This window comes from Notothenia rossii, assembly GCF_949606895.1.
Source record: "Notothenia rossii genome assembly, chromosome: 3".
Lineage (NCBI taxonomy): Eukaryota > Metazoa > Chordata > Actinopteri > Perciformes > Nototheniidae > Notothenia > Notothenia rossii.
In genome coordinates this window covers 42,830,085-42,854,714 of record NC_136901.1, presented here as the reverse complement: position 1 = coordinate 42,854,714, position 24,630 = coordinate 42,830,085, and the positions used below count along the sequence as shown (strand labels likewise).

General features: G+C 40.5%; 2 protein-coding genes across 6 annotated transcripts in view; one reads left to right on the top strand and one right to left on the bottom strand.

Moving 5' to 3' along the window:
* The first annotated feature begins 994 nt into the window (after positions 1 to 994).
* The window catches only part of LOC307031059 (uncharacterized protein), a 45,642-nt gene continuing 22,006 nt past the window's right edge, over positions 995 to 24,630 (top strand). For 2 of the 5 annotated variants that reach the window (XR_013805861.1, XM_079667806.1), the window contains exon 1: positions 995 to 1,280. Coding sequence is in view for 1 of the 5 variants with exons in the window: in XM_079667804.1 (XP_079523930.1) it covers positions 3,187 to 3,219; positions 14,543 to 15,652 (1,143 nt within the window). In the remaining 4 variants the exon portion in view is untranslated. Of the gene's footprint in view, positions 1,281 to 3,153; positions 3,220 to 14,542; positions 18,517 to 22,267; positions 23,218 to 24,630 lie in introns of those variants that run through there. The other 3 variants (XR_013805863.1, XR_013805864.1, XM_079667804.1) reach the window with 3 other exon arrangements.
* LOC307031283 (zinc finger protein 862-like) lies at positions 7,501 to 11,473 on the bottom strand. The gene is made up of 11 exons (XM_079668248.1): positions 11,123 to 11,473; positions 10,808 to 10,885; positions 10,546 to 10,633; positions 10,293 to 10,463; positions 10,010 to 10,185; positions 9,655 to 9,830; positions 9,380 to 9,549; positions 8,723 to 9,292; positions 8,407 to 8,610; positions 8,081 to 8,314; positions 7,501 to 8,004 (listed from the first exon to the last, which is right to left on the bottom strand). Exons 1-8 carry the CDS (start codon positions 11,177 to 11,179, stop codon positions 9,030 to 9,032), a joined length of 1,179 nt encoding a protein of 392 aa, XP_079524374.1. The 5' UTR covers positions 11,180 to 11,473; the 3' UTR covers positions 7,501 to 8,004; positions 8,081 to 8,314; positions 8,407 to 8,610; positions 8,723 to 9,029.

Genomic DNA, 24,630 nt, shown 5'->3' with positions numbered 1-24,630 from the left:
CTAGGCCTAATCAGAATAATTTCAAGTCCAGATTCAATGTTGTTTGCATAAGTAGGATGTATTTTTCGTTTTGTTTATTTAATAAGTTAATTTCAGAACAACTTTGGGAATTGTGTTTGTTTGTTTTGAGTTTTAAATAGATTTTGAAAGTGGAGATACAGAGAGAGAGAGAGAGAAAGAGAGAGAGAGAGAGAGAGAGAGAGAGAGAGAGAGAGAGAGAGAGAGAGAGAGAGAGAGAGAGAGAGAGAGAGAGAGATAGAGGAGAGAGAGAGAGAGAGAGAGAGAGAGAGAGAGAGAGAGAGAGAGAGAGAGAGAGAGAGAGAGAAGCAGCACTCTCTGCTTAGTTGCAATACTGTAGCTTATGCAATTTAGGCCTATAAATTGTTTATGTAATTTATGTGCCAGTGTGTCCATGGTTTTGAGTCTGTGTGTGTTGAGCGCAGCGCCGTCTGCTTTTTGCAGTAGGCTACAGTAACTAAATTAGGATTAAGCATACCGGTAGTTTCTGTGGACCTGTCTGCCCGTTTTGTGAGTGCACTGCGCGCGTGCGCACTTGTGTGGCATTGTTTGGGATGACCTAATTAAAAATAGCGTCCCCCCAGTAAACAAATCCCCACTACACCACTGTCCCCCAGGGACTTATTCCGGTGTGAACGCGATTTACTGGATAGTTCTAGGAAATACAAGTTCCGGGGACTATTCTGGGAAAAATACTTGACCAACTGCGGTACAACAACCTCGGTGTCAGTCCTTGACGTTACTGATTCCAAAAACACTTTTCCCCATTGACTTAAATGGGGAAAGAAACGTCTGTAAATCAGCAGATAATTATTTTAAAACTAAATAAACTTCCCAGTAGGGACTCTTTTATTGCCTTTATTTGAATCGTTAGGTTTGAAAAGTTATGAAATGCTCTAAAAGCTGAATCCATTGTTATTTTATCACTCCATTCATCTGCGGGAGATGGGAGGCGGGGCTTAAGGGAAAACTCTACTGCGCATGCTCTGTGGGCCCACGTCCGGGTACTTCTGCTCTCGACCATGCTCTCAAGCAGGATCCAGTTGTTGTAAAGCTTCCATCAGTCGGAGTCTCTATCAGCTCTCATTAATATATAACTGTGATATATTAGAATATAACCCGTTTCTCTCAGGAGAAGAAGAGAAGAGAGGAGCTTTAGAACAATTCCACCTCTTCATCCAGGTCCTTATCTGCTGTTAGCTGCTTCATGCTAGTCGGTGAACATCAACAAACTGACGAACAAAGAGTCGCAGAAACACCAGGTAATACTGTGTACTTTTACTATAATACTGTGTACTTTTACTACTGAGATTACTGAGTACTTGTACTACTGATAATACTGAGTACTTTAAAACTGAAAATATTAGCAGCAGCTAGCTCTCCCGAGTCTTTAGTGTTTTTAACGTGTGTTCGTCTAGTTCACTTCTAACATCCCGAACCGATAGTACGGTCAGGAGTATACAGTACAGTCGTGAGTTCCTGCTGAAGAAGGACTTAACAACAAAACAAACAATAGATGCTACTGGCAGAGGTACTCAGTGGCTTTGGAATACGGTCAACCACGTGCTGAATAGGAGACGCCGCAAGCGGTGTGAGAGGAAGCACAAGAGGGGTAAGCGCGGAGGCATCCGAGTTAGGCTAGCAGCTAGCCCACACAGGCCCGCTATTCCGAGCATCATGGCTAATGTTCGCTCACTGGACAATAACATGGACATCATGAGACTACTCCGGTCGACCCAGAGTGGGGTAACCCTGCTGAAAAAAACCAGCTTAGACCAACAAGGCTGATGAGGCTGGTAAACCAGCCTGACCAGCCAGTCAATATTAGGCTGGATTAGTTGGCTGGTTAAGAGGGGTTTTGGACACTTTAGCTGGTCAGGATAGCTGGTTTGGTCTCAGTGGTCTAGCTGGTCACCATTAGCTGGTTTTAGCTGGTAAAAGCTGGTGGTCACAGTGGTCTAGCTGGATACCATTAGCTGGTCGGGATGGCTGATAAAAGCTGGTGGTCACAGTGGTCTAGCTGGTCAGGATAGCTGGTTTGGTCACTGTGGTCTAGCTGGTTACCATTAGCTGGTCGGGATAGCTGGTTTAGCTGGTAAAAGCTGGTGATCACAGTGTTCTAGCTGGTAACCATTTGCTGGTCAGTTAAGAGCATTCCATGGAATATAACAAAAAGTGTATCTCAAGCCGGTTTCTCAAACTTACCTACCCCACCTTTTAAGCATAGGCATTTAAAGAAAGGGGCTACTAAAATAAATAACATACTGAAAATAAATATATTGCAATGCTCAGGACAGCAGCATCCAACTGTCTCTAATCATAAAAAAACATAATCAAAATAAATGTATTGCAATGCTCAAAACAGCAGCATCCAACAGTCTCTAATCCTTGGATATTACATGTCACTGCTGCATGCATGCATGCACGGAGCAGCTGTAGCGCGGAGATCATCATATCATTCTGTCTTGTATTACTTAACAAAAATAAAAATAAATACAACTGTTCGTTCGCGGGTGCGAGCCGGCTCCCGTCGTTCGCTTAAAAGAGCGGCTCGTTCACGACTGACACATCACTACTAAAACCAGCATAACATCCATACTGAGCTATGCTGGTTTAGCTGACCAGGCTGGTCTTGAACCAGCAAGAACAGCCTGGCCAGCTTGACCAGCCTAACCCACCAGCCTAACCCACCAGCCTAACCCACCAGCCTAACACACCAGCCTAACACACCAGCCTAACACACCAGCCTAACACACCTTAAGCTGGTATTTTCAGCAGGGAACAGAGTGCTGTGTACGTTTTCATGGAATCATGGCTAAATGACAACATCCCAGAATCTGCCATTCAGCTCGACCGGCTAACATGCTACCGCTCAGACAGAGCTACAGTTAGCGGGGGGAAGAGCCGTGGCGGCGGTGTGATTGTTTACATCAGTGATGCTTGGTGTAGGGACGCTGTGGTTTTCTACAATCACTGTTCGTCGCTGGCGGGGTTTATGTTCGTGAAGTGCAGGCCTTTCCATCTTACCCTAACCTGCTAGCAGGATGGAGTTAATTTCTTCCCACCTCTGCTGTTAAGCTACTTCTTAGCTGTAGATTGGTTTTGTGTTGACTGTAGTGTTAATACTTATTTCAGAGACCCAGACGGAGAAGGAGCACTGAGAGCAGCATGGAGGAGAACAAAGAGACCCCCAGAACTCAGGTCAGTGTTCACTTCATCACAATATATTCCTAACACTGTTATCCCTTACACTGGGGTACATTTGTGTTATGGACTCTAAACCTGTACTTTTGTTTAAGGATAAACAACCTCAAACATTGTGGGTTTTATTTTACAGACTCTTACATTTAGATATGGGTTCAGGTGTATATCCGTATGTAGTGTCTCTACTTTAAAGATTCCTCCCCTGCTGATGTGTATATCCAGGGCTGCACATAACTAGTGCGCATGCACACCTCTGCCAAAAAAAGAGCACCCGGTCATTTGAAAAAAGGCGCATTTGCGTACCAACATTGAGAGGGAGAGAGAGAGAAGAGAGAGAGAGAAAGATATATGCGAGTTGCATATGAACTCAGGGCCGGCCCGTAGCACTGACGTTGATGGTCGCCTAGGGCGTAAGTAAATGTAACGCCCTTTTCACCCCGGTTACACGTTTCATTTGCACTGTACGATGGGCGCTGTAAGTGATGAAAATGGGGAATTTTGGCTTATCAGGTGCCCACAGCTCACAGCCAAAGTGCGAGTGAGCGTGGGAGAGAGGGAGGGTGTACCGGTGCTGTTGTTATTAGAATCTGTTGTTATTAGAATCTGGTGCTAGCTGCGCTAACGGATATAAGAAGAAGATGTTTCTACAACAATATGGAGTGAGAGTCCTCTCCGGTCAGACTGAGAGGCTGATAACTACAGCTCAGTGAGGTAAAGGGCTCTTGAGTGTTTAGATAGTTCACTTTACTCTAAGTTCAAACGGTTTGGCACTCCTTTATAATTATTGGGATAAACAGGTTTGAAATCATTTCAATGTATACTATAGGACAGTAAGCAAAAATATCCTTTAAAACTGGAGAGATTAAAAAAAAATGCATAAATAAATAAATGCTAATAGGTCAAATAAGATATGAATGAACAACACAAATAAAATAAGTTACTTTCATTTGTTATTGGCTATGGTAGGTTATTGGTTATGTTCACATACTTATTTGATTACATCCACTTGTCTAAGATGACAAGAGACTTTTGACCCAAAACCAGCTGTTGACTTGTGGATGCAAGCAGCTAATCGCAGACTCAACCAGAGAGAAAGTAGTAGGGCTACATCATCAGCTACCATGTCTGACAGAGAGGAATACAGTGAGGAGAACAGTCAGGAGGGTAGTGATGACAGCTTGTAGGATTACTGGTCGTGCTAATGTTGTCTTGTGTTCACCTCTGCATGTGCGTTCAGTGCCGTGTGTCAAATAAAGTCAAGACCTCAAAAGTTACGGTTTATTTCATTTTAAGGATGAGCACCAAGCAACATCTCCAGGTGCTCCTTTGAGAACCAGAGCAAAAAAGTTATGTGCACCCCTGTGTATATCAGTATTTAGTGTCTCTACTTTAAAGAGTCCTCTCCTGCTGATGTTCAGGTGTATATCAGTATGTGGTGTCTCTACTTTAAAGAGTCCTCTCCTGCTGATGTTAAGCACCAAGCCTGTTTTTCAGGCCTCAGGCTCGAAAAGGACATTCCCAGAACAAATGACCATATCTTCCCTTCTAAAAGGGTTAAATTAATAATATTTTTTTCTCAAAGTAATGATAAATCTGTGAATTGGATGTAGAAGAGTCAGAATCAATATAAATGTTTTTTATGTTGAAGATAATTCAGATTGAACATAGTAAAAAAACTGTAAATGATAGTGTCCGCCCACAAATTCTTTTTTAATTGTAGTGAAAACTACCCTCGGATTAGGGCTGAACGATATACCGTGTCATGGCGATAACCGCGATATGCGCATGCGCGATATTCCCACCGCAGGGACGTGCGGTTTTATTCATTTAAAAAAAATAAAAATGCTAACGCACTTTAGCACAGAATTCTAAATAAAGATACCCTTGTTACTTATCGAAACTGCACATTCAATATATCCGATTAAAGCTTAGACTCCACAGATTATTTAAGTATAGTATCATCAGAGATCGTCTCACCGTAGCTGTCAATCTGATCAAAAGACATGTTCAATGGCATTAAAATGAGAAACGCGGCTGAATCGGTTGATCCATAGGTTAATAATGTATCTGTGGCTTTGAAGCAATTGTTTATAATCCATAATTCCATTTTTATGTAAAAATCGGAGCACAAAAGTTAGCTGCTAATGGTAGCCACCAGAGTGTATGCAGCTTCCGGTTTTGGCTACACATCACTCTCACTCCTTATTTGTTCATGTGTTGGTGTGTGTGTGTAGAACTTCCCCTGCATGCACAGCAAACCACCAATCACAATCATTCTTGTTCCGATCACAGCTGGCCCCGCCCCGCTAGTTTGCAGACCATCAAAACACTGTTAAAAAATGAGCGAGGCAAAGGAGGACAATACTGGAGAGAATGAAGATTTGCTTCCAAGAAGAAAAGCAACATCTGCCATCTGGAACTATTTTGGATACAAACATCTTGATGTTGACCAAACAAACGTACTTTGTAGACAGTGCCATGCAATTGTTTCAGCCATTTGGGTGGATTTTCCATATCTCTGGCCCCCCTTGCTGGATTTTGACATGTGACATCTCTTTCTAACCGTCAGAGCCAATGGAATCGAGGGGAACTCCCACATAATCCTTATTTGGTAATGTGTGTGTTAGACTGCCGCGTAGCAAAGACCGGAAGCTGCGATAACTCTGGTGGCTACCATTAGCAGCTAACTTTTCCTCTCCGATTTTTACATAAAAATTGAATTATGGATTATAAATGAGAAATTATTACACAGACACATTATCAAACTATGTATTAACCGATTCAGCCGAGTTTTTTCTCGTTTTAATGCCATTGAACACGTCTTTTGATCCGATTGACAGCTACGGTGAGACGATCTCCCGTAAAAGCTCCGTTAAAAAAAAAAAAAAAGCTACGTGTTGTGATGCCTGTGTTTGCTTCCCCTGTCGCGAGATCGGATCGCTTAGATACTATACTTAAATAATCTGTGGAGACAATACCTTCATCCGGTTAAAAAAAACGCAATATATACCGCAGGGGGGGGGGGGAAATCGCGATGTCAGTTTTTTTCAATATCGTGCAGCCCTACCTTGGATGATGGTAAGGTAGACTAAAAGCTTTAGGAATCCAAAGTACAACATATAATAAGTACCCTGTATCAAGATTGATGCAAAACAAGTGACATTTTACCTTCCTTTTTTTTTGAGAGGTTTGGCAAAAAAAAACTCCACCTCTGGGGTGATTTGGGTGGAAATGAGCGTTTTTACCGTTTCTCTGGAACCCATTGGTCGATTTTGGTGACTGACATCTCTTTCTGACCGTTAGAGCCAATAGAATCGAAGGGGAGTTTTCACATAGACACCAACATTAACACAAAAAGGTGGGGGCTTCGCGCATGTAGTTTTGCATGAGTGAAGCTATCTCTCGCTCTGACATCTGGAAACGGAAAAGCAGGGTTTATTGCTTATGGATTATCAGAAATCATTTCAAAGAGACACGGGCATATTGGATTAACCTATGGATTAACTTCAGCGTGTTTTTATCGTTTTAATGCCATTGAAGACCAGTTTTGACCAGACAACGGCCAAGGTAGGCCATGTTACCGGTTTTAGCTACCTAGCGCCACATGTTTTGATGTCTGTTCTTTTTATTATCTCCGCGAGTTCTTATCATAGAGTGATGATGTATGTACCTCTCAATGTTGTGTCTTCTCACAATGCTAGTAGATATGTTGGATGTGCAGATAAAGATGAATGATAAGGGTTTTATGAGTGAGTTTCTGTGCAGTAATCTGTTAGCATTTTTCGCTCGATGCTAATTCAGAGGCTCAGCGTTAGCATTGTGGTTTTTTTGTTTTTGAAAAAAATAAAATAATAATCAGTTAGCTGAGTTTCTTCCCGTTACATGGATATAAAACATTCATAGTTTATTAAATATTAAGATGCCCTCAGACACTGTTTCCTGCAGACGACGCGTTTTTCCCCCCGGTATCGCAACATCTACAAGAAACAACGTCTGAGGGCTGCTTAACATTTAAAAACCTATTAATGTGTCATACCCACTTAACGGGAAGAAACTCAGCTATCAGACAATATTAACCATTTTTAGCAAAACGAAACATAAGGGTAATGACAAAGGCTCTGAATTAGCTCTGAGCGAAAAAATGCTGACAAACTTAGCACAGAACTCACGTTAAAATACCCTTATCAGTGTTTCCCCTAGGTTTACTGCCTTGGCAGGGTGCTGGCCCCAACGGGGGGGTACCCACATTTTTTTTGGGAAACATCTATTAATGTAATTTACGCACATGAAGCCGTCGTAATATGGTATTATTTTTATTAACACAACATCAGTACAAACTCTTTGCAACATCCTGGCACACTGTGTTTATCCACACAGTGAGCACTTATTTTTGCTACAGTGGATCTTCCTGGGTTTTCTGAAGAAGGTTTCCAGTGCCTCCTGGTATGGGAAGTCCGACACCTCTGGCCCATTTATTGAGATCCGCATGCAGGCTGCAAGATGGTCCCCCTGCAGCCTGTTGCGGATGTTTGTCTTGACCTGCAAATAAATTCAATGTTAAGCTTTAAAAGTGATAAAAAATACTGATAACTTAAAACGCCAAATGCCATTGTGAGAGGTATTTCTTATCCTATTCAGGGTGGAGAAGTCCCTTTTGCAATTTACACTGCTGACAGGGACAGTGAGGGCAATGGCAGCCAGCTGACTAATGGTTGGGTACAGGACCCCAAACTCCTCATATTTTGAGGACAGGTCTGACAATATGTCCAGCTGTGTCTTGTTCTGAAAAGGTTCATTTGATTAACACACTGCATTGCTCATGATAATGTCATGTGAGAATGTTACATTTTAAAGTTACCTTCAGAGGACCAGAGACGACTTGTTCCTTGAAAGAAGCCCATTCCTCAAGGACTGTGTCGAAATCGACATCGGAAAAAAACTTCCCCACCAGTGTCCTCAGGTGTGTGTGTGTAATGTCATTGGGGAGTGTAGTTGATTGTGGACCCAGTATTCCAAAAGCAGCCAAGACTCCAACCTCACTGAACCGCCTCTCAAGATGGGCAATCAGGCCATCCAAATACGGATCCATCACCTCATCAAACAGTGGGGGAAAAATGTCAGTAAACTCTTCAGTCTAAATTTAAGTTACATCAATGATGTCAGCCAAAAGCTACATAATCATACCTGTGATTGAAATCTTTGCCAATACTGCTGTCTGCCCCCTGTATTATCCTGGCCTCTTCTTCCTCTCTCCTGTTCGGCAGAGATGCTGAATGCACCCAGTCCCAAAGGGTCATCAAGACTTTGATGTAGTCTGGCCAAGTGTGAACCCGGTTGATGACCCCCAGAATCTTTTATGCCCTTTATCAATGCCAGTGTGACAGGGACCTAGGAAATTAACCAAATGGACTCAGATGAAAAGATAAATTGGGGTAACTTATGTTTTGCAAAATCAAAATGAATTTAAAATATAGCAGATGATTTGGGTTAGTAAAAACACCTGCTCTTTGATTGCCAGGAACATGACGTCCTCCCTTTGAAAAAGCTTAGAGAGACGTGCCAGGTGTGGAAGCACATCGGCTTGCAGGTGAAGGGCGGCAATGAAGCGATAGGTGGCAAGGAATGAGTAGAGTCCCTTAGCAGTAGGACATTTACGGATCTCTTTCCTCTGCCAAGGCTCCCAGTACAGCAGAGATATTCTTACTGAGGTTTTTTTACAGCCTCATGTTGAGAGAGCCACCGTGTGTCCTTTACTTGCTAATAATGACAGATAAAACAGTTGTTAGTATAAATATTAAAATCTCAATTTATTTGAGGTTTAAAATGTTTACCTTCACTTTCAGCTCACACACACCGAGAACCTCTGCAGCTGCCTTCAGAGAAGTAGAGCGGTTTGCACTATTCCTGAAGTACAGGTGGAGCTGTTGTAAATGGTCTCTGAATGTTGCCATGTAAGGCACATCTTCTGATGCGTCCTTACAGGCTAAAGCCAGCCTATGTGCAGCACAATGGACACTGAGGAGCCATGGCCATTCGTTGGACAGCTGTTTTGCAACCCCATTGTGTTTTCCTATTGAATACATTTGTTAATGAATTTAACAAGAAAGAAATATTCAAAATCCAGTTTAATTGAATACAAAAAACCTGTTTGACCTACCTGTCATAACTGCAGCGCCGTCAGTTCCTAGTCCAAAGATTAGATGTACAGGGATGCCCTTCATCTGAATAATGTTTTTTAAAGCCAACACTATAGAATCTGCTTTACCGTCAGTCAGGCAGATCAGATCCAGGAATTGGCTCCAGAGCTTCCCCTCTTGGTCCAAGTATCTATGTCCATATGACAACATTTCATATATACATTTAAATTATCCCCTCAAACTATGTATTGAAATGTTATTAGTCGATGAAATGTTACACTTTGATTACGCTTACCTGACATGGATGTCCATTTGTCTGCACACAGAAACATCTGTGGTCTCATCTATTTCCAGTCCAATCGCTTTTGACTGAGCAATGGCCCTTAATATGGGCTGCTCAACCACTGTTGCAAGAATTTCTAGCATCTCATCGATTATTCGATGAGATCTGTAGTTGGTTTTTTGGCCAATCTGAAAAATAGTTGGAAAATGTTACATTTAAAGATGCTGGACATTTAAATGCATATTAATTATTAAACTAATGTACTATTATGCCATAAAAACATACAAATAATTGTCAATATAACGATCTGTTAAAACTAACAAAAAAATACAAAACATATTTTTAACTTAATAAAAAATAAGCATACATGAAGCTTGTCGAAATAGGTGCAGCCCAAAAGATTAGCCAGTTCCAGCAAGGCTGGATAGTTTGTGTGGTGGGCTATTTCATGCTTGATGAGCCAATATAAGCACTTGAATGCCCCCACCACAGCCTCGTGCTCCAGGATAACTGTTGGCTCAAATGACGCAAGGACGGTGTTGCCTGAAATGAAATGTATCATCATTATCAAGGAGCACAATTCTGTCTGTCTGTTATTGAGACAATTATAATCTAAATAGCATATATATATATATATATATAATTTGTACCTGATGTCAAACCCGACTGGCGCTGACAGGCTATTTTGTGATGCTCAGATGCCATATGAACATCAAGTTTGTCCTTTCTGTAGGACTGGCAGGGTGACTCTATAAAGGCCCGGGTCTGGCTCCCTCTCACAACCCCCTGTTTGTGTTGCCTACATATCCGGCAGAACATTCCTAAAACCAAAACAGAAATTTGTTATAATTCCGATTCATTCTTTATGTACTCTGCGTTTCATTTATTGGTATATTTGTTTACCTAATTCTGTCTTGTAGAGCCAGGAGGAGTATTTACTCTTTGACAGCCAAGTTTGGTCGAATCCTGTCATCCTGTGACCGGACTTGTGCTGCTTGTCACGATATTTGAAAATTATACTTAAGTACAGTAACAAAGTATTCTTACATTAAAAAGTAAAAAAGTACAGTGTTTTATTCAAACTGTTTTCCCTTCTTATCATGTAGCCTACACTTCTTCCTTTCATTGATACATTTAAATCAGCTGACTACAGCATATAACATACCTGCTGCAACCCTGTGCTGCTGCTGCTTCTCTCTGCCTCATCCTCTATTGCTGGAGGCAGCTCCACCTCATCTGATCTCTGATATGAAAGCAATCGTGTTATGATCATATTGAGCTATTGGTGTGAGTCTAACATTAAACAAGCAGTCTGCTTGTCATACATTGCTGACGATACATTTTAAGAGGAAATTTGTTGAGTCACTGCCGCTAAATTCCGGTAGCATCAAGCTAGCAAATCCTGCATTAGCCTCACATCAACAGGTGTAGACAGAACATCCAATTATCCTGAGCTAATTTACTGAATAAACCAACTCACATCTCCTGTCTTTTTTTTCACCCAACTCATTAAACTATTCTTCTGCTGGCGTTTCATTGTTGTTTTCTGTCAAATTCAATACTGTAGTTCAAAACCGCGGTACCTGCTCACCATCTGTGAGCTATTTTCAGAATGCGCACGCTACGTTCGTTGTTGCGTTCCTGTGTGTGTGGGGGGGGGGGGGGAGCGGAGCGGAGCCCCGCCCTTCAGAAACAGCGGAGGGAGAATGTGAATACGCAAAGCAGTGGACACTGAAACATGCACATACATTGGATAAATAACATAGGCGTTTAGTTTATTTAATAAAAGAGCACATGTTCAATGTGAAAAGTGACCGTAGATAGATTACTTAAGTTGCAATTTGGTGCTTTTTTTGTTTTTCTAAATAAAAAAATAAAAAAAAAACCTTGAATTTCAGGCAGGGCGCGGGGCTCCGTTGGCAGGGCGCAGCGCCCGGCCAAGACAATGGTAGGGGAAACACTGCTTATTACTTATCGTATCTGCACAAACAAGATATCGATTAGCAAACTGAGATTGCACAGATTTGACAGGTATTGGTATCATTGCGGGGGGCGTGTAGCGTAGTGGGTTGTCCGTAGGTGTTTGGATCAGGGGGTCACAGGTTTTCAGTTTTCAGATTTCAGAGCGTAAGATAGGTTTCGCTTTGGGCAAACTCCGTGCGCAAAGCCCCCACTTCTCAATGGTAACGTGTGTGTATGTGGAACTTCCCCTTCTATTCTATTGGCTCTAACAGTTCAAAAAAGATGTCAATCGACCAATGGGTTCCAGAGAAACGGCAAATACACCCAAATGACCCCAGAGGTGGGTTTTGTTTGTGCTAAATCTCTCTCTAAAAAGTTCAAATGTCACTTGTTTTGCATCAATCTTGATACAGGGTACTTATTATGTTATAGTTTGGATTCCTAAAGCTTTTAGTCTCCAATCCCATCATTCAAGGGTGGTTTTCACTATAAGTAATGTTGTTCTTTTTTTGGACGGAGGCTATAATTTACATTTTTTTTACTATGTCCAATCTGAATTTATTTTCAAATAAAACAATTCTATATTGATTCCGACTTTTCTACATCCAACTCACAGGTTTATCATTGCTTTGAGAAAAAAGATTATTAATTTACCCCTTTTTAGAAGTGAAGATATTGTCATTTGTTCTGGGAATGTCATTTTCAAGCCTGAGACCTGAAAAACAGGCTTGGGGCTTAACAGGTTAAAGGTATCAGCTTATAATTTCTCCAGTTAATTACTTACATTTTGAGATTTCAATTTTCAGGGAAAGCTAAACCAGGAAGTGTTTTAGCATACCACGTGACACATCTGAACGAATCACGTTGTCAGAAATTGACACCACTCAATGAGATTTTGTTTTTTGGTTTAAGACTCCTTTGTAGATTATTGGTTGCTGATACAAAGGAAATGACCATATTTGTGACCTGCTCTATCGAAATCAGTCGCATTGACCCGAAGTGTGTGTGTGTGTGTGTGTGTGTGTGTGTGTGTGTGTGTGTGTGTGTGGTTACTCCGTTCTCCGCTTGTAATTATGCCGTTACAAGCTTCAAAGTTGTATTTATCATCTGAATTTGCTGAAACAAGTTTAATATTCTGAAAGCCAAGACTTTGTTTAATTGAAATCAAACTGTAACGGACCCTGCCGTGTTATTTATGATTACTCTACGCTTACATTCATAATGTCAGTCGGAGGGAGAGGGGGCGGCGCCGCGGAAGAGCAGATTGTTTGTCATCTTCCCTTTACAAGTTTAAAGAATGTATTTATCGTGTGAGTTTGGAAATAAAAGTTTCATATTCTGAAAGCCAAGACTTTGTTTGTTTAAAATCAAACAAAACACCCGAACCCCGAAAAAATAGTTTTTTACGTAGATTCACGTTTATTTGAAATGAGCCGTTGCGACTTCCGACTGATTTCGATAGAGCGGGTCACATTTGGATCCAATGAGATTGTGCAGGAGAGATGGAGCTTTCCAACGATACCTCTGATTGCATGGTGCAAACAGCGGTTGCTGTACTTTCTGTTACGTTAGAATGCTAACTTTTGGTGAATTTAGGAGAAATCTACAGACGCAGACTGCTGCATTTGAGTGATTCTTCAACAGTTATTTAAAGAGCAACTTGCAGGTTAGAGACACCAGTGAATACATGTGTAGGAAAATTATGAATACACTAGATTTTCCCAAAAATATACAGAAATATACACTACAGTGAAATCTGGCGTCGTTTTAGTAAGACATTTTCACTTCCGCATAAAAAAGCCTCCGCACGTGACCTCCCGCGTGTGACGTAACATTGGGGAAACAAGGGGGAGAGCGGCCGGTCTAACGTATGAATACACATGGATCACAATGCTAGTTTTGACACAGAGGTTGAAAATATATATATTCGAATGCATATGATTATAATTATGAGCCTGCTAGGCGTCCAAGAGACCAGGAGCAGCCAAGTATTAGAAAAAATAACGGCCATCAGAGAGAAATGGAGCTTTGGTGTGTGGAGAACCAGTGGAGAACAGAGCAGCTGTCTTGGTGAGTGACCGGCTTTAGCATGTTAGCTAACGTCAGTCACATCACAACATTGTACAGTTAGCAATCATATATCAGGCTATAACTAAAGTAGTATTGATAGTAACGTTACTGGCAGGACTGTTGATACTGATCCATAACAGAAACTAATTCGCAAGTATCAGCCGTATCTCGCGTTACCTAATGCAACTCCACACTACGGTGCTGACCGGAGGGGAGACGTGAGATACGGCTGATACTTGACTATCTGGCGGAGAAAGGTTGTGGAGCCTCCGTTGATATGCCGGTGTAAATGGCTTGATGGAAAGCAGGTGTGTAGTCGGGGAGGGTGCACAGCTGATTGCAGCAGGTGAGTGGGAAACTGTGGACTCGATGCCCTGACACAAGCTCACCATGATTACAAATGGTGAAATGCAATGTAAAATTACCAAAAAAATACCAGCTCACTAAATCACAACCGCTCAAACCAACTACAAACTACTACCGCGGATTGGGCAGAGAACGAGTCCGAGAAAGTTAACTCCCCCATGTGAAGTAATATGACGCGTTTGACGTATGACGGTAAAAAAAAAGCAGTTTTTAGTAGCAGAGCTCAAAACGGCTCTTTTTCCTCTGAATTCCTGCCCTTATGTCTTGTAAAACATATCAAATCCTGCATTAACATTTTTAATTGTAATTTCCAAGCAAGGTTAAGCATAAATGTAGTAAAAAAAAAAAAAAACCTGCAAGTTGCTCGTTAATAACATTTGTTGAGAACAATTAGTTGAAATGATCAATTACTTTTGTTTTTCTTTCAAGAAGGCATGTTGCAAAAGATTGTAAAAAAATGCACTTAATGAATGTCTCTCTCTCTGTATTTCTGTTGCTTTAGAACCAGAGAGGACTCAGACTTCACAGCTGTGACCTGTGTGATAAACCCTTCAAATCCTCTAGGAACTTAAAGGTTCATCACAGAATTCATACTGGAGAAAAACCTTACAGCTGTGACCTGTGTGAGAAAACGTTTTCTACAGGTGGACAATTAAAAGTCCATCAACGCATCCATACTGGAGAAAAACCGTACAGCTGTGACCTGTGCGGTAAAACGTTTTCTCAATGTGGTGCCCTCATTGTCCACCGACGCATCCATACTGAAGAGAAACCGTACAGCTGTGACCTGTGTGATAAATCCTTCAAATCCTCTGGGAACTTAAAGGTTCATCACAGAGTTCATACTGGAGAAAAACTGTACAGCTGTGACCTCTGTGGGAAAACGTTTTCTACAGGTAGACAATTAAAAGTCCACCAACGAATCCATACTGGAGTTCATACTGGAGACAAACCTTACAGCTGTGACCTGTGTGGGAAAACGTTCAATAATCGAACTGAACTGAAGTCCCATTATCGTATTCACACTAGAGAGAAACCATACAGCTGTCACCAATGTGGGAAAGCCTTTTCTAACAAAAGTAACCTTTCATCTCATCAGCGCATTCATACTGGAGAGAAACCATACAGCTGTGACCACTGTGGGAAAACATTTTCTAACAAAAGCAACTTTTCGTCTCATCAGCGAAGCCACACTGGAGAGAAACCACACGGCTGTGATGAGTGTGGGAAAACGTTCACTACATCAAGTATGCTCATTATCCATCATCGTATTCACACGGGAGAAAAACCTTACTGGTGTCAAGAGTGTGGGGAAATGTTCACTTCATCAAGTAAACTCACAATCCATCATCGTATTCACACTGGAGAGAAACCATACAACTGTGAAGAGTGTGGAAAAACGTACAATACATCAAGTCAACTCAAAGTCCATAATCGTGTGCATACGGGAGAGAAACCGCACAGCTGTGACGAGTGTGGGAAAATGTTTTCTCGTCGTTGTGAGCTTAAAGTCCACCAGCGCATCCACACTGGAGAAAAACCGTACAGCTATGAACAGTGTTATAAGTCATTAGGCTTGTTTGAGACAAGCTGCAGCTCCCCTCGAAAGTAGATGAGAATAGCCGATCGCAGCCGGGGGAGGTCTCAAATAGCTCGCCTGAAGTCGGACAGCTTGGAGTCGGCTTCTTCTTCTCTCGGTTTTTTGGCAGATTGCAAACAACTTTAAGGTGCATAACGCCACCTCCGGAGTCGGCTTGACTCGGTTTGCATTTATAAAGAATGCACAAATGTGTTTAATCGTTAATGTCAGATATATAATAAGTAAATACATTTGTTCCTGTTCAAGATTAGATTCAACTTTATTGTTATTACACATATTACAGGTACTGAGACAACAAAATGCAGTTTAGCTTCTAACCAGGATTGCAACAAGTTGTAACATTAAGAGTAAAATTAATTGAATGGTGAATAAACAGGGGTATGAATACACGAGATATACACAGCAGCCTGTGAGCAGTAGGAAGTGTGTATGAATATGCTAAGATATATATAAAGTATGAAAACGGTAAGCAGTGCAGGTATAGTATACAATATAGATATTAATTTCCTGATGATAAACATTGAGGAACAATGATGAAAAATGTGAATGGAAGTGGCGACGTAAAACTGACACAAAACAACAACAAACTTTTGCCGAGCCAATTGGAGAGTTTCATCAGCAGCACGGGGTAAAAATCACCAATGAGAGCTCAGCTCGAGATACCAGCGAGTTGTTTGCCCATCAAGCATTTCGCTTCCGCAGCCTGTGGAGAGGAACTGCGCCGCCTCGCTCTCAAGTCTGCGGGCGTCTTTGTCCCGCGAGATTTCAACGTCTCATGTTGGCGAGCCTCCAGAGCAAGTCGGACAAAATGACTAACCATCATGCAACGCATTAGCAAGACGTTGATCGCAATTGCGCAGGTCTCATAGGGGCCAGAGATAGGTAAAATCCACCCAAATGACCCCAGAAGTGTTTGTTTTTTTCACTTTTTTTGCATCAATCTTGATACAGGGTACTTATTATGTTATAGTTTGGATTGCTAAAGCTTTTACTCTAGCATCCCATCATTCAAGGGTAGTTTTCACTATAACTATTTTTTCTTTTGGGACGGATACTATAATTTAATTCTTTTTACTGTTGAATCTAGATTTATTTTAAAATAAAAATATCTATATTGATTCTGACACGTCTACATCCAACTCACAGATGTGATATTGCTTTGAGAAAAAAGATTATTAATTTACCCCTTTTTAGATGGGAAGATATGGCAATTTGTTCTGGGAATGTCATTTTCGAGCCTGAGACCTGGAAAAACAGGTTCAGGGCTTAACAGGTTAAGGTGTTTCTTCTAAACTGTAGCGCCAGGGGATAAGGATTAAGGCATGTTGTTTATCATGAAATGAAATATGATAAATGTACTGTATATTATCCTCGCAACTGCAGTAGTTAATGTCCACTTTTATGTACGGTTTGAGGGTGTGGCTCATTAAGCCTTATCTGTATAGTCACCTGTCGTGGCGCGCCCAGAGGCTTTTTAGCGGGCGCGTCACAGAGACGGCAGGGGTTGGTTCTCACAGGAGGAGGAAGTGTGTGTGTGTGTGTGTGGCGAATGCGGGTATTCAGAAGGATATTTAAGTTTCCTTGGCATGTATACATATGTTAAAATGCAACGGGGATTTAACTGAATGTGGATATTGCATCGACCGACCAGGAAGCACGTTTCCGTGGGCGCGCACAGATAAAGAGATTTTCTCCAACACAGGGTGAGATCGCTCCTTTGTGCCACGCCGATCATTGTGTTTTTCTTTGTTGTGGATTATAGCCTAAATAGGCCTACAAACATTTCAGTTTGCTGCTGACGGGCGCAGGAGCAACAGCCTTTTTTCAATTAAACTATAGTGGCCTGGATTAGGCAGTAAAGACAATTTCGGTTTATCGCCGAGCTGACTTTTTGTTGTGTTTTTGTTTGGCTGGAAAACTGTCTATAATTGAATATCGTATAAAACTTGTCTTTGTTTATTTTGTGAATGTGTGGATGTAGACAGTAGCAAATACACTTCCGTGGGGACTATTTTGTGGAAAGAGTAGATTGTCCATTTATCAGTTCTGTTTTGCCTTTATAATATTATTTCATATCAAGAACCCCTTTTGCGTTTATTTATCACAGCTATTTTTGATAGTTGATCGTTACAACGTAGACTGAATTGTTTTTTTTATGTTTTGGTTCAATTGAAAGGTTTGAGTTGCTTTTTTGGTACTTTGTTTTGTATTTACTTTACAAAACACTAAGACACGTTGGGTATGAGAAGTGATAAAGTACATTTGTAACGTTCTTGGTTTTTTTAACAAACATTGTTCGAGTGAAACTCTGATATAATATTATTTTATGTTCACAATTTCACTTCATTGTGACGGCCGTTAGTTTTCTGTGTTCTCAGTAAATGTGATTCTTGCTGCTGTAATAATCTGAGCTGTAAACATAAAACTTGTTTTCTAGTTTCTCATTAAATTTGTCGACACAAAGAGACTCTGACTCATCATCAGAAACTGTTTAATGTTTTATAATGACTTACAATCACTTTGCTTTAGGGTTTTAATGAATGGTCTTTATTTGAACTGCAGCTATATTGAAAAGGAGTAATTAGTTTGTTTAGTACATTTGTATTTTTCATATAAGTGATTTTTTTTAATGCCTCATCTGCAAAATGTTGTTTTTTTACGTTTTATTTATTATATATTTGTATGTATTCATAATTAGAGACACTGTCAAAAAAACAGGTTGAATCATTTTTATTTTAGTAGATTTTCTTTTCTTAGATTTTTATTTCCCCAATGTTTTTCTGTAGTTTCACCACTTGATGGCACTGTCTGTTTTTCCCCCTGGATTCCAATAAAGTTTATTGAAAAATGACAGTGGCCAACTGCGCTACTACAACTTCCGTGTCAGTCCGTGGAGTTACTGAGTCCAAAAAGAAACGTCTTGGGGAAAGAAACGTCTTCAAATGAGCGGATACTTTAAAAAAATTGATATAAAGTACCCAGTATGAACTATTTTATAGCCTTTATTTGAATCTTTAGGTTTTAAAAAGTTATGAAATACTCTAAAAGATGAATCCTGATTGTCTCATCCCTCAAACGCATTCGCACACACACTGTTTTTCTTTTTCGTCCCAATGTATTTTTGTCATATGTAATTCACCTTACTGTCTTCTGTGTATCTGTGACACTGTACTTGTACGCACTTGTCCTTTAACTCCTATATCACTAAATAATTGATTTTTATTTTAAGTTAACTCAAATTAACTGAATAAATATCAATTATAATTATACCGTATTTGTAACATTTTAATTATAGCTTATTTGGTGCATTCATTTATTAATGCATAAAATGTACACTGTAAAACATCAAAGCCCCATTTAGTTATGTCAAGTTACATTGTCTCTTTAATTCAAAGAGCTCTGACAAGTTAATAAAGCGTTAACGCAAAAAAAAAATAACGCCACTAATTACTTTATATACTGTGTATTTTTTGTCCTCGGCCGCCCTGTAAAGGAGCATTTTGACAGTTTATTATTGCTGTTTTCACTTTAGTAACAGGTCTTCTTTCAAGTAGTGTGTATTTTTCCTTCCTTGCAGAGGAGAAGTGCTGGGATAACAGAGTGCTCCACCGAGCGTCCGTCCGTCTGTTTCAAGCCGCTTTCACACCAAGTACTTTGCCGCACTTAGTTCCCAGTACTTAGTCCCGCCAAACTCTTTAGTCCCGGGACTGTCCTAGTAGATCGCGTTCACACCGGAATAAGTCCCTGAGGGAGGATTATGTCAATAAAGCCGCTGACGTCACTTCTTCTTCGTGTTAACTCGATTTACTAGATATTTCCAGGAAATAAAAGTTTCGGGGACTATTCCTTGGAAAGGTACTTGACCAACTGCGGTACTACAACCTCGGTGTCAGTCCTTGACGTTACTGAGTCCAAAAACACTTTTCCCATAGAGTGGCGAAGTCACGCCCATCTACTTCCGGTCCATGGGACCTTATTTTGGAAAAATTATTTATTGAAGTCAATGGAGAGAGAAAACGTATCTTTCGATCCCGTTTGAATTGTGCCATGAATTACACATATGATGTTTGTCAATCTTAAAAAATCATTTCCATGTCAAAAAAGTCAGTTTTTCGTAAAACTGTTGAAATATAAGACTATGAAAAATACGCAAGTAGAACGACTACAAATCCCAGTGTAATGCTACTTTCACACCGGATGCGATGCGACGTTTGGGGGCGGCGCGATTACATGTAAAGTCAATGCAGAGACACGATCAGAAGCGAATTCGCTCCGACGGCGTGCATGAAGCGGTGGACGCGGTGCGAATCACGCCATTGAGGCGATTGAAGGGGGCCGCGTCAAACGCGAGAGTTCAATTTTTTCAACTCGAGCGTCAAATTCACGTGACGCGTTCTCGCGGAAGCCAATCAGAGGTGAGGATCTCAGCCTGCCGTCACTGACGTTCAACCAGAAAACATCAGCCATCAGTTGTTAGCAGTTAGCACACAGAGATCCCAGCTCCTCATATCTGTTCAGAAACTGTACAGAAGTTAAACAAGTACAAACCACAGACTGTCTGTGTCATGGTGAATACAGTCGCTGGTTTATTTATGTCTGTAGGCCGTTGTTATGAGTGTGGAGTGAGCATATACAACGTTAGCTTAGCCTGGTCGACCCAATCTCCATTCAGAAAACAAGCATTTTAAAAGGTTTTTCGCCTGCCGTCTTGTCTGCAGACTTGTCAAGCATCAATTCATGGTTTTTACTAACTGGTATCAGTATGTTGTTACGTCGGCATCATTTAGAAACGTGTATTACAATTTAATCACGGTAAAATATGTTCATTTTGTTGTTGTAGCTCCCGAGCCAGCGCGTCTTGTTTGAATGATGCGAGTAAACACAGCTGGCAGCCGCGGTGAAACTCGAGCGACTAGAGCGATGCGATAGGAGCCTTTAGAGCGAAGCGAATATTCGCAACGCGTCCGGTGTGAACGTAGCATTATCTCAGTGATGTCACTCATAACTGATGTCACGTTTTCCTCCATTAAAATAGAGATAGCTAAGATAAGATAACTTTAACAAGATGCCTGTGTGCTTAGTGCCTTAAAGGCCCAGATACACCGGCCCGACACCTGAGAAGTCGCCGGACTCTCCTGCATATTTGCCGACTTCGCGCACTGGAACACACCGAAAATCCGAGCCGAGCACGTATGAACTGCGCATGCGTGAGTGGCAATAACTCTCCTTACCAGCAGGCGGCGGTAGTGTGTATTCCTCATTCAAAAGAGGCAACAACCGGAAGACAGAGGAAGAACAGACCCCGTGATATAAACAAATAACAAATAGCGTTTTTCTTTCCATTTTCACTCTCGTCCATTGAAGACATTAACGAACAGGAGCTCTATAAACCAATGAGGTGAAATAGCCGTCCATGTGTGTTCCATCTTCCATTTTAAATCATTTGTTTACCTCCCTCACTTCCGTTAACGCTTCTCATGCACTGATTCGCTAGCTGAACAGCCAATCAGTGTTATCCCTTTGTCCGACTTCCGGTGGTGTTCCCGACGCCAATTCAACATGTTGAATCGGCAAGAAAAGGCGTCAGGTCGGCAGAAAAGACCCGATGGTGCGGCGCACACCACTCCGAATAGGGCGTGCCCATGCTCATGTTCGGCCCGACTCCCATTTACTGCCGATTTCGGGCCGGTGTATCTGGGCCTTTAGATTACCTGCATGCCTGAGAAGTACCCGTATGTGCGCTCATAGCGCATGCAAAACTTTAACCATTTTCCTTATGACTGATGTAAGTAAACATATTTATTCTATATCTTCTTCTATATGTGTATGAGCTCTGTACGTGTTTATTTTCCTTATGACTGTTGTAAGTAAACATATTTATTCTATATTTCCTTCTATATGTGGATTTGAATGTATGTCACAGTCCTCTGTTTATTTATTATTAAGAAACGCAACACATGGTTTTCAACAGTGGAACGATTTATGTGAATGTCAACAGCAACATCCCAAGCTTCTTTCTAGCCAATATTCATTATGTTGTATGTGTACCTTCAACTGTATCTGACCAATTTGGTGTATTTTGTTTGCAAGTCTGTGTTCAACATACTACTTGGAGTACGCTTAACGCGTCAGTTTTTTTTCTTCATATCTGATACCAAATCTTGCTGAAATATTGCCACACTGGAGATGTATAGTGTATGTAGTTAAGGGTTTAGTTATTGTACATTTCAATTGTGTTCTTTATGTTAAATGTATTCAATGTGTTAAATGTATTCAAAGTGTTCAATGTGTAAATTGTATTCAATGTATTAAAATAACTACCCAAACATTGTATTTGTTAAATATTCATTGTTCATTGTATATGTAAGTTATTTATATGTATGTAAGTGTTGTCTCGTGTGTATGTACTGTTTGTGATCGTTGTTGTGCCCTCACTCGTCATGCTAACAAACCTGCAATTACAGAATTGAATGATAGTGGTTAAATATGTTCATGTCTTGCTGACATTATTTGTTATCCTTTTCCACATAGCCTCTCAGATGGATTCTTGTTTCATCTGTTAGTTTGCCACTGTCCAGTGTCTGCCAGCTGGCTCCCTCTCAGAAAAGTGTCATCTTCTGTCAACAGGAAGAACTGTTGAACACTTGTCATTATATGAAGCTCAGCGCAAGTTCTTTCAGGAAGACTGGGTATGTACTGTATACATTCAGTCCGCAGCTGCTTATAATCAGCTCATCACGGGCGCTGTCTTTAACCTATTACATTCACCTCATTCTCCAGCAGCCAATCACCGGTCTGCAGCCAAACTTTAAAATGGTTCTCCTCTCTCCTGCAGTCAGCTGTGATTGCAGGTGTTCATGCTGCCGCCCGCCTCCTCTCCACCCACCTCCGTTCATCATATCCAGAGCAAGGAGAGCTAATCCAAAGACCTCATCACACCTCCTCATCAAATCCAGATCTTCAGCATCATCATCACCAGTGTCTAGACCCCGGGAGGTTCCCTATATGCTCACGGCTTTTCCCCCTTTAGATATAAGATTTCAGGATTGGGGTCTAATTGCCAAAGACTTAACATTTATCATATGACATGTGTCAATACATTTTCTTTAAACAAAATGAAGTCTCTCCTGATTGAACTGTCTGGACCCCATCCTCAACTTTTATTCAAACCATGAAATGCCTTCAGAGGGCTTTCCTGTTGATCATGTTTGGTGGATTTTTTTATATAATAATTGCCATCAATATTATATATATTACCTTTTAATCTATATAAATTGTATTTACATTTGTTGTCACTATTTGTTCCACCTATGCCAGCCATCAGAGGTATACATGTGTAACTGTGTTAATCTCTTTTAGGTTTCATTTCTTATTTTTGTGAATTTCTATATAAAACGCTGATTTCTACCTGAAATGCTTATGTATTTTTAATTACATTTTTATAGAGCTTTGACTTTTAACTCTTCAAGGTTTTTTTCAGCATTGCCAGCGTCACTGTTGAGCTTTATGTTGGCCCCAGCATTCTCCTGTGCTCTGAAATCAAAATGTGGATAAGCATAAAACAACACTAAAATAAACACTACAATACAACTTGTTATTTGACACACACAAGGTTGTTCATTTGTGTGTATAGATATACAACACAGGCTGTATGTATATATATATATACATATACATATACAAGTATAATTAATACAACTGTTAATTTGATTAGAGCTTTGACACATATATATTTATATATCTATAAGTATGACGACTCCCTCGGGCGATATCATATGGTATAGCTAATTCATCTGGGTCAAAACGTGTTGTGCCCACATGCAAAGGTTATAAACTCTGGCTTATCCCTGCGTGGCATTATAGTAATAGCAAACAGCAACGTTCAACTCCTTTAATGGTATATTGCAAGTGCAATAAGAAGCTACAGGGACGTTAGTCGGTAATATTAACTTTATTTAATAAAAGATTTAAATCATACAGCCCATGTAGTATAATATTTTACAAATGATGAATTACAGCAAACATGTGCAATATATCCATTATTATAGCTCCGTGGGCTGGCAGTAAGGCGATATGGGTCCGTTCTTATTGTTCATCCATGGGTAAAGGTAAAACTCATTTCGTACTGAAAACACGTCACATCACATGAACGTGGCGGCGCGGTCCCGTGGGTTAGATGCGCGTTCATAATGCAGAGGGAAATAACTCTCAGAATAACGTTATTAGCACATTTTTACAACTTGAGGAACGAATGTTTTTAATAAGGGCTATAGGCTACAAGTGTTCATACTGGGTAGTTTATTTAGTTTAAAAAAAAATATCCAACGATTTACAGACCATTCTTTCCCCATGTAAGTCAATGGGAAAAAGTGTTTCCTGGCCTGGCAACCAAACGGCAGTGTAGTACCCATAGTACCGCCTTTTGGCCCATGGATATATATAAACACTCGATGACTCACCCGCGCTGCTGGCCAATGGAGACCGACGTTGCCACATGGCCGCCATCTTGCTACAGGCAGTGCTCTCATTCATAATATTATGGTTTACTATTTAAATAACCATAGCTTGCTCAATTTTCAACCAATTTTCAAACGGTTTGGGTTTTTATAAACATCAAAGATGTAGTTATGATACTGCATACTTATAATCATGGACTTTCTTATGAAAATAACATTAAGCAGATAAAACAATAGCTATACACACACACACACAAGGTATTTATATTAAATATTTGCCGGTGTATATATTTCCATTTTTTTTTATATTGTTAATATTTAAAATAAATTATTAAATTAAAAAACATTTATATTTTATATATAAAAATCGGTCTCATGTTACCACTCTGTAAGCCAAGAGTTGTTAATTTAGCAATGCCTTAGCTTGAAGAACAGGGACACAACTAATGACAATAACATATGGTGGTATATTATTTAGATATTCACACCTTTATCAGAAGAACCAAACCAACATAAAATGAGCTCACAGAAAGG